This window comes from Pseudophryne corroboree, chromosome 6, assembly GCF_028390025.1.
Source record: "Pseudophryne corroboree isolate aPseCor3 chromosome 6, aPseCor3.hap2, whole genome shotgun sequence".
Taxonomy (NCBI): domain Eukaryota; kingdom Metazoa; phylum Chordata; class Amphibia; order Anura; family Myobatrachidae; genus Pseudophryne; species Pseudophryne corroboree.
Genome location: NC_086449.1, coordinates 321,629,824 through 321,645,377, shown reverse-complemented (window position 1 = coordinate 321,645,377; position 15,554 = coordinate 321,629,824). Strand labels below are relative to the sequence as shown.

Genomic DNA, 15,554 nt, shown 5'->3' with positions numbered 1-15,554 from the left:
GACACAATGGCCCTCATTCCGAGTTGTTCGCTCGCAAGCTGCTTTTAGCAGCTTTGCACACGCTAAGCCGCCACCTACTGGGAGTGTATCTTAGCATAGTAGATTTGCGAATGAAAGATTAGCAGATTTGCGAATAGACAGTTCTTAGCAGTTTCTGAGTAGCTCGAGACTTACTCTGCCACTGCGATCAGTTCAGTCAGTTTCGTTCCTGGTTTGACGTCACAAACACACCCAGCGTTCACCCAGACACTCCCCCGTTTCTTCAGACACTCCCGCGTTTTTCCCAGAAACGGCAGCGTTTTTTCGCACACACCCATAAAACGGCCAGTTTCCGCCCAGAAACACCCACTTCCTGTCAATCACACTATGATCACCAGAACGAAGAAAAAACCTTGTAATGCCGTGAGTAAAATACCTAACTTAATAGCAAATTTACTTGGCGCAGTCGCACTGCGGACATTGCGCATGCGCATTAGCAACTAATCGCTCCATTGCGAAAAAAAAATAACGAGCGATCAACTCGGAATGACCACCTATATCTTTCAGGTTCACTTAAAGTTTTGGAAATACTGCTGCTGAGAATAATCCTGAAGAGGAGGAGTCTACATCAATATTTGGTCTTACTGTATCTCAGAAGGAGTCTGAGAGGATTTTATTTTGGTGAATCAGTTTCCTTTACATTTCTTACACTTTGGTGTTTTTATGAATTAACGTGGTACCTGGAGAGCACTTCTGTTCTTGCACAATATCTTCTTTTCTTCTCATTCGCTTTAGGCCAAAGACTACAGCGAGCTGGCTGGTTACTAAGCAACAAAGCAGCTGCACAAATGCACGGCAGTTTATAGCACATCTATGAGACATTGCCACACAGCATAGTATTTATATGTTATGGATTCACAGTAGGGTATGGCCTTCAGAGTCACAGAACTTGTGCATTATGGATAATCAGTAGGGTACGGCCTTCATTGTCACATTACTTATATGTTATGGATACACAGTGGGGTACGGCTGGCAGAGTCACAGTACTTGTACGCTATGAATACACAGTGGGGTACAGCATAAAAGAAAAACTATTTTTTTCACTTTTTTAAAATTTGTTTTTAACTTTATTTTAAATTGTGTTAGCAAATGACACTGCAGATTCACACTGCTTTTGTGAATGCAGTGGGGTACAGCCTGCAAAGTCACAGTACTTGTATGATATAGATACACAGTGGAGTACAGCCTGCGTTGTCACAAAACTTGTATGTCATGAATACGCAATGAGGTACAGCACAAAAGAAAAACAACTTTTTTTACTTTTTTGCTTTTTTCAACCTTTATTTTTTAATTGTTTTTACTTTTCTTGACTTTTTCTAAGTTTTTTTTTTTTTTTGCTTTTTACCATTTTTTCAAACCTTAATCAATTTTTTTTTACTTTTCTTTTAATACTGGAGCAGATCAGATGGACACTGGCTTTGTCAGCATTGGAGTGGATCGACACTGGACAAGCACATCATCAGCACAGGAGTGGGAGGACAATGGACAGGTGCGTCATCAGCACTAGAACAGATGGACACTGGACAGGTGCGTTGTCAGTTCTGGAGCAGAAGAACACTTACAGGTGTGTTGTGAGCACTGGAGTGGATGGATACTGGACATTTGCGTCATCAACACTGGAGCGGATGGACACTGGACAGGTTTGTCAGCAGCACTGGAACAGATGGACACTGGACAGCCACTTCATGGACACAGCACAGCCACTTCTGGATGGACACAGCACAGCCACTTAATGAACACAGCACAGCCAATTAAGATGGACACAGCACAACCACTTGTATATGGAGTCTGGATACTGCACAGTCACTCGTATGGACACAGTACAGTACAGCCACTTGTATGGAGTTTGGACACATGACAGCCACTTCAACCAGCAGAGTACAGTGCAGCATACAGCAGTGTGCCTGAGAACAGAGTCCCTGCCACTGGTCCCTTATATAGAATCCATAACCCGTGAGAATCTGACATTCAGGATGATGACGTTTTGCCTCAATATGGTATCCAAGTCTGGCGGCAAAACCAGAGACGCAGCTCAGATTTACTTGGATCCCGGAACTTTGGGTGGTCTTGGATTCCAAGGAATCTGAACCACTAATTTACTCATGTAGATTGGAGTATTTATACCTACTAATAAATATTGTTTTTTTTTATGTCCCCTTATCTTTATGTAAGGTTTATTTTGTCTCTACAGTACTGTATCCAATACATTTTACAAAGATACATTTCAGCAGGCCAACATGACCTTTTTACGGGTGTAGTATTGTATGCCGGCGGCCGGGCTCCCGGCGACCAGCATACCGGCGGAGGGAGAAAAAGTGTCGGTATGTCGGCTGTCAGGATTCTTGCGCCGGTATACTGCGTGCCGGGATCCCGACAGCCGGCAAACTGAAGACCACTCCCTCTTTACCACACCATTGTATAGTTACTCTCATTAACTCATAGTCATCTCATTCCTTGAGATACAGTACACCAGGGTTAAAAGAAGATGCAGAGACACTTCTTGTGCTGTGAGCTAATAGGCGCTCCCATTATCTGGTCATTGGGCCTAATCCTGATTTGCAAGTAAAGCTAAAAAAAAAAGCAACTGGGCAAAACCACATTTGCACTGTTAGTGGGGCAGATTTAACATGCAGAGCGACTTAGATTTGGGCGGGGTGTGTTCAACCTGAAATCTAAATTGCAGTGAAAAAATAAGCTGTCTAACATTCGTGGGCAACATGTAAAAGCAGCCAGTATTTACTGTGCACAGAAAAAATATAATGTCTTTTCTCCCCTTGTATTGCAACGTGGTTTGTTACAGACACAAAGTTAATAGCTTTTTTGCTTTACTTGCAAATCTGAATCAGGCCCAATGTCTCAGACAAGAGGTTAATAGCAGAAACCTGGCACACATTGTCATTATTTTTTCCATCTTTGCTATTTCCCTACATGATGTGAGTGCATTAAATTATGTCTTTTAGAAATTGCATACATTATTCAGTGGTAATTTCAGATCTGTTTGAAGTTTATGTTGTGATTAAGTACCGCTAATTATCTCAAAATGACTATTATTAACCGGTCACTGTTTCACACAAGCGGCTTATAGCCGAAACCAGGCACACATTTCATAGATTTTTTCTGCTGTTTTCCTACAGTGATATTACTGCATAATTATAATGCTACATTATCTATTATGTCTTTCAGAATTGCATATATTATACTACAGTAGTTTGGGACTGGTTTCAAATTTATGTTGTGATAAGGTACCGTTAATTATCTTAATTTTGCTATTTATTTTTTCTTGGTACCAACATTACACATGTGGATATACAGTATGATGATTCTAATTGGTTCAATTAATATACTATGGCTTGTATGATTGATATACTATGGCTTGTGTAATTGAGATTTTCATTTACATGAGAATCTCCTGTGTTCTGTTTCTGCTCAGTTCAAAAGGTTTGTGCTAACTGAAATTTACAAACCCATGTGGATCTATTTTGTGATTCTTCTCTGGTCAACATAAGGGGCAGACATCTGAACCCATTATACAAGACTTTGAGGAAACTTTTCTACTATTCTTAGGATACAGTATTTGTATAACTCATGTGTATGTGTTTTATGTTTGTCCTCATTCCTCTTTACAAAACTGTTTCAGTTCAGCAATATTCTTGGGTTGTCTGGTGTGATTCGCTCTCTTGAGGTCATGCCACAGCATCTCAATCGGGTTGAGGTCAGGACTGGGCCACTCCAGAAGGCGTATTTTCTTCTGTTTAAGCCATTCTGTTCTTGATCTACTTCTGTGCTTTGGGTCATTGTCCTGTTGCATCACCTATCTTCTGTTGAACTTCAATTGGTGGACAGATGGCCTTAAGTTCTCCTGCAAAATGTCTTAATAAACTTGGGAATTAATTTTTCCGTCGATGATACCAATCTGTCCAGGCCCTGAGGCAGCAAAGCAGCCCCAAACCATGATGCCCCCTCCACCATACTTCACAGTTGGGATGAGGTTTTGATGTTGGTGTGCTGTGCCTTTTTTTCTCCACACATAGTGTTGTGTGTTCCTTCCAAACAACTCAACTTTGGTTTCATCTGTCCACAGAATATTTTGCCAGTAGTGCTGTGGAACATTCAGGTGCTCTTTTGCAAACTTCAAACATGCAGCAATGTGTTTTTTTGGACAGCAGTGGCTTCCTCCATGGTATCCTCCCATGAACTCCATTCTTGTTCAGTGTTTTACGTATGGTAGATTTGTCAACAGAGATGTTAGCATGTGCCAGAGATTTCTGTAAGTCTTTAGCTGACTCCAGCTCTAGAATTCTTCTTCACATCATTGAGCATTCTGTGCTGTGCTCTTGCAGTCATCTTTACAGGACACCCACTCCTAGGGAGAGTAGCAACAGTGCTGAACTTTCTCCATTTATAGACAATTTGTCTTACCGTGGACTGATGAACATCAAGACTTTTAGAGATACTTTTGTAACCCTTTCCAGCTTTATGCAAGTCAGCAATTCTTAATCGTAGGTCTTCTGAGAGCTCTTTTCTGCGATGCATGGTTCAGATCAGGCAATGCTTCTTGAGAATTGCAAACTCAAAACTGGCGTGTGTTTTTATAGGGCAAGGTAGCTCTAACCAACACCTCCAATCTCGTCTCATTGATTGGAGTCCAGGTTGGCTGACTCCTGACTCAAATTAGCTCTTGGAGAAGTCATTAGCCTAGGGGTTCACATACTTTGTCCACCCTGCACTGTGAATGTTTACATGGTGTGTTCAATAAAAACATGTGAACATATAATTGTTTGTGTGGTATTAGTTTCAGGAGACTATATTTGTCTATTGTTGTGACTTAGATGAAGATCAGAACACATTTTACGACCAATTTATGCACAAATCCAGGAAACTCCAAAGGATTCACATACTTTTTCTTGCAACTATTGCCCGGCCGAGGTAATTAGCCATGGTAATTTACTGTGGCTAATTGGATACCACCCACAGTCTTGTTTTATTACTGTTTTTTAGATGCGTCATCGCTTGGAGAGTGATAAAATGGAGAGAGATAAAATACCAGCCAGTCAGCTACTAACTGCCACGTTACAGGCTGTGTTTGAAAAATGACAGGAGGTGGTTGACTGATACTTTTTCTCTCTCCATTTAATCACTCTTCAAGCGCTGATGCATATAGCCTGTAGAGTGCTACAGAATATGCTGCCACTTTATAAGTAAATGTATAATCAATTTTTAATACCAATAATGCTAATTTTACTACTGCTACTGCTACACTTTCCAACCAAATGCATTCTACTTATCCTTAATTAAGAACATCACATTCCCATAATTAGTTTAAAGCTTTGTACTGTACTCTTCTATAAGATATTTGCACAAAAATACAAGTTCAAACAGTCTCAAACTTGCTTATGAATCTTTATTTACAAATTATGCTACAGAAATTAAAGAATACAAGAGAAGTACTGTAGGCATGGTTACAAATATGTTTTGTTTAATAATATAGGGGGTTAATCCATATAGACTTTTGTTTTCTTCAATGATGAGACTACAGGGAACTAGTGCACCAAATCCACAGAGGCTGCCATTGATGTTATACCACACAGGTTAACGTTACGCCTCATCTTTGCATAGCCTTTCTCTCCCCACTCCTCGCCCCAGCTGTGTTAAATAAAAAGAAATATAATGAAAAATGTGTTATTGTTAATACAATAGAACATCTTAGAAGCAATTTAAAACTTTGAAATTCATAGTCTCCTTCCTCTGCGGCTATAGGCCCCCATATATCTGGCCTTCATTTCCCCCTACACTACCGGAACTGATCTATCAATGATCAGCGACCCTTCAAAGAATTGGGCAAATTCTTCATGCCTAAAATCCCGGATTTGTAGATCCTGAACATAGTGTTAGGACTGGGGAATCGAGATCTCCAAACTTGCTGAATATTCCTGATTCCATGACCCAGTGTCGGAGATTGAGAAATTATGACAACCCGTCACAGAAGTATGGAGGCCTTAACCCTGTATGAAGAATTCTGAAAGCCAATGAGGTCATGTTAGACATTAAATACCTGCAAGCAAATGTGTGACTACACATTCACAGATTCCCTTCAACATATATAGTGAATTGCTTTATTGTGTTGCTCATATTATATTAATTATTCTGCATTCAAATACACTAACAGAGATTTTTTCTTCTGGTTGACATGTACTGTTTACTTTATGCTATGTCTCCTATTAATCACGTATATAACAATTTGGCACACACTATTGTAATACGTTGTCTCATTTACAGTATTGTGGAATTGGTTGTAAAGCAACAGTTGAATTTGACGGAATCAATTTTTTTAATCATTTGTACCCTTATCTGTCCCATGTCGCAGAAACTACAAAAACCTGATTGCTGCTGTGACTATTAACATTTAGGACATACCTGTTCCTTATGATCCAGTAATCTATATCCTCATCTTCCTCTTCATCATGCTCTGTGCCATATCCCACTATAATGACTGCATGATTTGGCTCTTCGCTACAGTCACCAACAAAAATACCTGATATAACAATGCATATTATTATCATTACTATTATCCTTTATTGGTATAACATATTACAGAGAGTGATTAAATTAACTTTTTTTTTTAAAGTCTTGCATTTGGCCTGTACTAGACCTAATGTTCATTAGTTCTCATACATTTTAAACACTAGCTGTTGTGTACATGAGTCTCCTATCCAGGGCCGGCTCTACCATTAGGCAGATTTAGGCGGCTGCCTAGGGGCGCCAGCTCCTGGAGGGCTCCACTGAATTCATCTAGCAAAAAACTAATGGATGTCTCTGTATGCGGCCTCCTCCTTTACACTGCGCTGGCTGCTGCTGCGGGTCTAATCAGGTGCATCTACCACTATAAGGCTGTACTACATAATGCCTCAGCGCTTCCTCTGTGCCGACATGAGTAACATCAAGTCATGTGAAGGCACATAGGAGGCAGATGTAACTATGGTTCCCGAGGGGCGCCCCCATGGCCGCTCTTCATAGCCCTGATGCACCTCCTGCAGGGGGGGTTGCAGGTTAGGGGGCACCAGGTTGAAGCTTTGCCTAGGGTGCATAGAGACCTTGCACCGGCCCTGCTCCTATCATATGCATTAATGTGGTATATATAGACATGATCACCATCATGTGCTTTGTTAGTAATCATAAAATCATATGCTACATTACAGATGTGTCCTCACACATCTTTACAGTACATTATTGCTTGGCATGGCATTGCCATAATCGTGGTACATTGTACCAGCAGCAACCTATTGTTCTGCTGCTATTAGCTGGAGTATGCATACGCACGCTCTCACGAATGCCGCATACAAAAAATAACCATAGGAATGGGTTGCGGGAGAACAGCTCCACGCTGCCCATTCCTATTGAGTGCCTTCCCCTATTGCAGCGGACAGCCAAAGCATCGCTCTCCCGCTGCCTGTGGCTGCAATGTGACTTTTTCCCGTACGTAGGCTCACGCTACATTACGCTGTACCGGGACCACCAGGCTGGAATACAAACGCATCGCAGTCAAGAATGTGTGAGGACACATCTGTATACTGCATTCCCAGGAGAATGGTGTGTTCACTACAGTGCAGCATCTGGTAAATTATATTGTAACAACTTTTAGTATTTACTATGCATATTTATAAAGGGGCCCAGACCATGCACTGTAGCACACATGTCGTCTACATGCCATGTCTTCTGTAATGGTTGACCAAGCCTTTGAAGTGTCTGTCCAGGACCCCTAAGCATGTGCCCCTATCACTGCATTCTCTTGGTGGGCTCTTCATGCCCCAACAGTCTTGAATAAACAATAATTTTAAATGCTAATTTTATTTCTCTTCAAATAAATCAATTTTGTTGCTCCCAAAACGTGCTGCCTAAGAGACAGCTGACTCAAGTTACCTTATGAATGGATATTTACTAGTTTACATTAATGTACATATTTGCAAAAGTATAGTGGAAAACTCTGGTCAAACTATATAATACAACAGTAGACATATTCTTTATGCACACCTATTAAGGGCCTCACTATTTTAAATAATATTTCCAAAGCAACCAATCAACTCTAGCTTTCATTTATCTAGCACCGTCTCTACAATGAAAGAGAGACGCTGCTTTTGGCAACTTCTCCACTTTATCTCTCTCTAAGGCTTGATACATTTCCCCCAAGAGAGAGAAAAGAGGATGTGGGACAGAGAGAGAGAGGGACTAGAGAAAAGGAGGTAAGGAGAGAGTATAGGTGGGTAGGTGGGAGAGAGAAGGGGCGGTGATGGTGGTGACAAAGCAAATAAAGTAAGACAAGGCCGGGCATTACAGATAGTAATTCATATTTCTATGGACTGCAGAACATGGGTGGCATGGTTAATCTTTATATAACTACTCAGTTAGGCCAGTTGAGTTAAACAAGATTATAATTTTCTGTTACACAATGTCATTTACCATCATTGAACATCTGAAAGTCATCACTTGCATCAATTCCAACTGTTATAGGTCCATCTAATGCCACAGATGATGCCATATTGTCTTCTCCAGGCAGAACATAGTATTTGCTCACATTAACTGTTACTGCATTATCAGGTTTGTATAAACAGGTATATTTCTGAGCAGGAAACATGGAAAACAGTGATTGATCACCTAAGATATTTCCTGTATAACATAGTCAGCAATTTTCTAATCCACAACAATTACACAGAACATGCATGAAAGGCCTTTGTAGGATGTCCAGGTTGGTCTGAGGATGAGACTCTAGTGATGCTGTAACTAGTATATTGGAATCTACAAAATGTATTACTACATTCAAAAAGTATAATAATGTGTTATGTGGCTGGTTTTGTTATAATTGTTGAGTAAAGTGACAAAAGGAAAATGTAAAGATTAGAAACTCTTATCATCAAAACTCTGTTGCTCAGGATATGTACTGAGTTTTTTCTAAGTTGATAAAGTCTAATTGTGGAGCTTTTGTGAACGCTACTTTCCTATTGGTATGCTTTCAGTAAGTCAACATTTACTGGATGGAATTCAAATGTTTAAAAAAGTCAGTTGGGTGTATGTTTTTTCCTGTCTATTAGATAGGAAAAAACAGACTCCCAACTGACTTCAAACATTTGAATCTCCCCCACTGTGGCAAATGTTATGATGTGACGGCTAAAATGTTGATCTCTAACATTTAGAAAATGTTGACATTACAGTTAGGGTTACTGGTTAGGGTTATGGTCACATGTTGACATTGTGAATATTTCAACATGTTACAAGTCAACATTGTACATGCTGACATAAAGAACATGTGCCAGAGGCCTTGACATAAAACATGTGCCAGAGGCTTCCATATTTACCCCCTGTACATGTATGGATTCTTAACACAAAGCTCTATTTATTGATTGATTAAGACTTGTATTATTTTTATGATAAATATTAAAATGTAATGATCCTACCTTTTCTGAGTACTCATAATCTTTGGCCAGCATGACACCATGATGTGTAACATATTCCAAAGCATTTGTGGGCAATCCTCCACAGCAGCCTTCATCTACATGATCACAGTCTACAAGTTGCTGCTCGCTCAGCACAAGTAGTTCCTTATTCTGGATACAATAATGTGACTCAATCACACCCACCTTAAAACATACAGTTTAGAATTTAGTAAAACATACAATTTAGAATTTAGTAAAACACACAGTTTAGAATTTAGTAAAACACAGAATTTAGACTTTCGTAATTCTTTGAAATAATATAACATTGGGAAAAAGCAGTTAATTAGAGAAAGATTTTGCTGCTGTGATCAGGTCTGAATTAGGCCCTAAATCTACACTGATATATGTTGTATTACCGTTGCAAATGCCCAGCAGGAGCCACAGAATCCTCCTTGATTTTTAATCTTTGTCACACATTTTGAATCCCTCCAATCAACGGAGTCTGGTAAGTTAAGGTTTTTTCCATGAACCTGCACAGGAATATTTTTCTTGGATGATAAATTCTTTTTTGAGGACAGGCAATTTCTGGAGCTACGTTCCTCTGATGTCTGAAACAATAACATTGCATAATAAACAACAGGTACTGTATTACCTACACCAAACATACTCAATGTATTATAATGAATTTTTGTAGAATGTTAGCTAAAGTATCATTTGAAATAGCTTCTGTTCTAATTTGTTATTTATCTGTCAATTAATCAACCCTTGCTACAAACTATATCTTTTCCCAGGTCATTTTTTAGTGGTGTGCTTTTGATAACTCTAGCCCACATTTGTTCAATATATAAAGAAAAGGTATGCATGCAAGTGTGCAGTCAACATATATCTTTCTTTTTGGTGACCAGTGATGTTACCTGTATCACATGACTCATTTAAGTGAAATGTATAGCGCTCATTAAAGTAATAATAAAGGACTCGAAGTCGCTCTACAGATAACAATAACATAGTACATAGTACACAGGATTTAGTATTACAGCACATAGGAAACCACACTGAAAGAAACAGAGAACCTAGAGTGAACAATAAGCACATGGCAGGGTTGGTGCAATCATTTTGGGTAATAGTTTCGATGGGTTATATATTCTACAGAGGAAAGGTACCAAGCGAGGCAGCCATCTTGGTCACACTTTGCAGGATCACCCTGGGTGGAATAGGTCATGCCTAGTAGAGGGGACACAAAAGGGGGTGGTTGCAGCATCCTCAAGCTCAGAGTAGGTTTCCAATATAACCATCGTCTCCATGTATCTTTCACCGACGTGTGTAATAATATACACCCTGTATGAATAGATCAACATGTAGTACATCCAGCCCATGGAGGAACCATCTGTCAGCCACCTGGCGTGTACTGCGTAAGTTGCTGCTGGCAGGGTGTACAAATAGTAGAGGTACAGCATACAGTGGGGATAAAAGTACACTCATCTGTCCCACTTCATCTTGTTACTGAAAAGGCATATGTTTTATCACCTGTATAAAATGACACGACTTGCAGAGTTTTGCTCCTTATACAGTCACAGAACTTTTTGGATGGCAGAAATAACCTTATATTACAAAAACACATATTTTGGAGTGTACCCTTTTCTCTCTATTGTGATGGATTGTAGCTGGGAATTTTTTTGAAAAGGTAAAAGGCAGTCTGATATGTAACGTGGGAATAATTAAAGGGGATTTTTGCTTTACAGAGATTATACATTCTAGCAATAGATTTAGTAATGTATTTAAAGTTACCCATTCCTGTATATGGTATAAATAGATAAATGAAATTATAGTCTTCAAACTGTGGTTGAAATTTAGACTCACCATATCAGCAAAGTGGTTCATGGCCATTGTATATTTGGTAAGACCCTGTTCAAACAATTGATTGTGTTTCTGCACCTTATTCCAGGTGTCCTCCCAAGCTTTCCTCCGAAACAGCTCCTCCTGTACAGTGACATATTTCTTTTCTGCACGTACAATGTATTATATGCAGTCAGTAATTACAGATTATGATTATTGTATCATTATTGTCTTAATATAATGATCACTTCATACTTGATAGCAGTGATGTGCGGTGAGGTGAGGCAGAGGCTTTCTTGTCATACTAACGAATATCGCCACTGTTTTGACTATATAAAGTATATGAAAAATACAAAGAATATATTTGAAATATCTTCTTTGTATTATTCTAATCATTTTTATAGCTGGACTAAAATGTCTGGAGTAAAAAGTCTATGGCAGGTAAGGCAGTGCCTCCCCTGTCTATATTTTCCGCACATCTCTAATTAACACTCACCAAATTTCCAGCAGTATATACTGCTGCACCTGTGTATAATGCCCACATGACCCCTTTGGCTCATATATTGTGTGTAAATATGGTTCTGGTGCTAGCCATTTACCTCACCGCACGTCCCTGCTTGATAGCTATCTATTAAATGATGTAGCTATTACATCATATAAAAACAAGACTATAGAAGGATAGTTAAACTAACTGACAGGATTCCTGAATATTGGTGGTTTGCATACTTTCTGATGCTTAAAGGCATTGGGTTTTTTTTCGAATTGTTGAAAAAGACTAATTGCCTTAGAGCAGTGGTTCCCAAACTTTTTTGAATCATGGCACCCTAGAGTATCAGAATTTTTTGTCCAAAAGTTTCATGTTAAGAAATTCAGAAAAAAAACATTAACTTGAGTATGAATTATGTCATCCTTATATAATTAACTATTACAAAGACCACGGCACACAGTTTGGGAAACACCGCCTTAGGGTAATAATGTTCATGTTGGAAATTAATGCTGAATTAATAATATTTGCTATAAAAATATAATGTTTTGCTCTGTAAAACAGGATACCTATTACTAAATATAAATAAATTTAAGACTTAGGGAGTGCTCTGTTTTTTTTTTTTTTTACATTTATTTATTACCATGGGATGCGGTCAGGAAGCTGGCATTCGAAATACCTGTGCAAAATCCCAGTGCTGGAACTCCAAAATCAATTGGAACACCGACACCAGAATCCCAACTGTTGGCATCCCGAACATAAGTATGCCGGGGTCTCCTAGACTTTAGCTGCACACAGGGGCGGGAAGGGGGCTTGGTTTAGGCTGCGGTGGGGGTGGGGTGTGGCAGGGTTAGGCTGCGGTGGGGGTGGGGGGTGGAAGGGTTAGGCTGCAGGGGTCAGGTTTAGGCACCACCAGGGAGGGTTAGGGTTAGGCTGCTGGGGGGGGTGGAGTTAAGCATACTTACCCGACCCCGGGATTCGGTGCATTGGAATGCCAGTGTCGGTCTGTCCTATCTGCCAGGATTTTGTATGTATTCCTATGACACAACTTAAGGTATTGCCTATTTGATTAAATAATCTATTCTGATAAGATAAGGAAACACACTCTTTGCTAAGATACAAAATCTCCCTTTTCTGACAACAATTATCTTTTTCTGTCTGATCATGTTAATATTTTGATATACAAATAATGCCAAATTCTTTTGGATCTTTGTTGGCATCACAGGGGCATATTCAGTTAGCTGTGGGTTGAGCCATATGTTTTTTGTGACCGGAGCTACTGTAATGAATTGCAGACCTGCGATCAACCCACAGTTATTGCTTATTTCTGCTTTATGTGAGGTGATTAGCAAAATATTGTTACCATATTTGGATTTCCAGGCACTCCATTCTTGGTTAAGGAAATGTGTGGCAGAGGCACATATGATGATCGCAGACAATGTCCAAAGTTGCTTATCCAAATGCATCCTAAAATATTTACAGGAAATATAAAGTCAAAATTATTCAATTAGGTTGCATTAAAGAGAATGTTTTGTTATTAGGTAGATATTCATTTGAATATTCTGTATGGTTAATGAATCACATACATGTCTTGTATAACTGACAATGGGCTCTTTTTACTTTAACTTGTTTATTAGAGTTGCACATTTTTCACATTTAATATTAGAGATATTATTACAAAATAATGTATATAAAGATCAATATGATTAATGGAATTACAATGTTCTTGGCAGATGACTGACCAATAGTAACAGGTGCATGATTAGTATGGTGCATGATAAAACTATAGTGAGTAATATACTGTACTTTAGCTACATTTGTTATTATAATCAATACTATACTGTAGGTGACTATTTCAGAAACAAAGTTCCACAACCTTCCAGTATAGTACATGCAGCTCAGGTCGGGTCCCCTGCCTATTGTTATGTACTCTTAGTAGCAGTGTAAGTAACAATCACATTTCGAAAGGATCTTCTGTATCTGTACCTCACAAAAAAACTGCTCTGGAACCCAAGGACCCCACTCTGTTCTTATATGTGGACCCTCTGGTATAGCAGGTAATGTGTTCGGCTCTGGTTATGCGTTGCAGAGTCCCTGAAACCTAGGCCTCTTTCACATATATTTTTGGTATTTAAAATGTACCCATATTCACATTTCAATAAAACCGTAACAGTATCATTTAATAATATAACCGGGCACTTACATTTATAGTATGGTTTACATATATATCTCCTGTGTTTGTACAGTATCTAGAAAGCTGCTTTTTGGATTACCAGGCAAAATAAAAATTATTCTATATGGTCATATAAAGACTTGACAGAAAAATACAGAAGGAAGTGAGAAACAAAAATCAATTGTAAGTGAATTGCCCGAACAGGAGTCACCTTCATGAAATATCAGCTTTAGACCACAACTGAATAGTGCCCTCTCTTGGCCAAATGCCTATATCAGTCACTGACTTTTGATTTTGACCATGGCTCTCCAAGACACATGAGCATAATTATACTTCAGTGGGAAAGGTCCTATACATTTCTATTTAATTTATATTATGTTTGAATGACTACTGTTCTAGTAAATTGTTCCTCATAAAATGTCCATTGATAATACTGTATATACAGTAGCAGTGTTGGACTGGGTTGTGAAGGGACGTACTGGATGAATGGAGCTGTAGGGGCCCATGCTTAAGAGACATGGCAAACCATTACACAGTACATAACCTATATATATATATTAACACAACAACTAAATTTGATTGGACCCTCTAACAGAGTAGCAATGTAAAAAGCAAGTGCACAGTCTGGAACTTGACATTAGAGGAGGGATTGGGGCCCACATGCACTGGGGCCCACCAGGGATTTCCCCTGCTCCCAGGGAAAGTCCAACCCTGTACAGTAGTGTATACATTTCTGCTTACACACAAGTTGTTCAATCACTTCATGACATACTATAAGGAACTGTGGGGTAGATGTATTAACGTGGAGAAGGCATAAGGAGGTGATAAACCAGTGATATGTGCAAGGTGATAACGGCACCAGCCAATCAGATCCTAACTGTTAATTTACATATTGGAGCTGATTGGCTGGTGCCTTTATCACCTTGCACATATCACTGGTTTATCACTTCCTTATGCCTTCTCCAGGTTAATACATCTGCCCCTGTATTCCAAAAACATATATAACAAAACATTATGTAACGTTATATAAAATGTAGTAAAATTATTATTGCTTATTAACCATTTCTTAATAATGGTAATGAGTTAGAATTTTTTTTTAAATAGTGTAAATAGCACACAATCACATAATTAAATGAATGTTATATATTGCAAGTTCAAAAGCATGTGGTACTACTGACCTGATTGATTGTGTCCAGCAGAAAGTGATAAAGCTCTACAAAATCAAACCTATATATACACATTCAAACAAGCTCTATTTACGTTATCACCATTATCTGTCAACTTGCAGGTCCCCTGTACAATCAGATAACTGGCAGCGGTTGAACCTAGAAAGATGGTAAGAGATATGGTATAGTTTTGGGTATGTCAGTTAGAGGGTAAATAGTTGGGGGATGGGGGAATACATATACATACAAATTGAGAAGGAGAAAGATAATATGCATGACAGTAATTATTACATTATTATGCAATGGTCTGTCTAAGTCACCCCTTTTTGTATTGATTACTTGTATTTTAGGTGTATCGAGCCGTATACAGAACAAGCCACTAATGGATACTCAATCAATCATAAAATGCCTTGGTAATCCTTAGTAAACAAGCC

General features: G+C 38.9%; 1 protein-coding gene across 1 annotated transcript; it reads right to left on the bottom strand.

The window, feature by feature from the left end:
• Nucleotides 1-5,420: 5,420 nt before the first annotated feature.
• On the bottom strand, nt 5,421-15,161 carry LOC134935232 (uncharacterized). Its single transcript, XM_063930421.1, has 8 exons — nt 15,133-15,161; nt 13,145-13,248; nt 11,322-11,464; nt 9,881-10,072; nt 9,486-9,668; nt 8,494-8,653; nt 6,454-6,571; nt 5,421-5,682 (listed from the first exon to the last, which is right to left on the bottom strand). Exons 2-8 carry the CDS (start codon nt 13,245-13,247, stop codon nt 5,580-5,582), a joined length of 1,002 nt encoding a protein of 333 aa, XP_063786491.1. The 5' UTR covers nt 13,248; nt 15,133-15,161; the 3' UTR covers nt 5,421-5,579.
• Nucleotides 15,162-15,554: the final 393 nt, after the last annotated feature.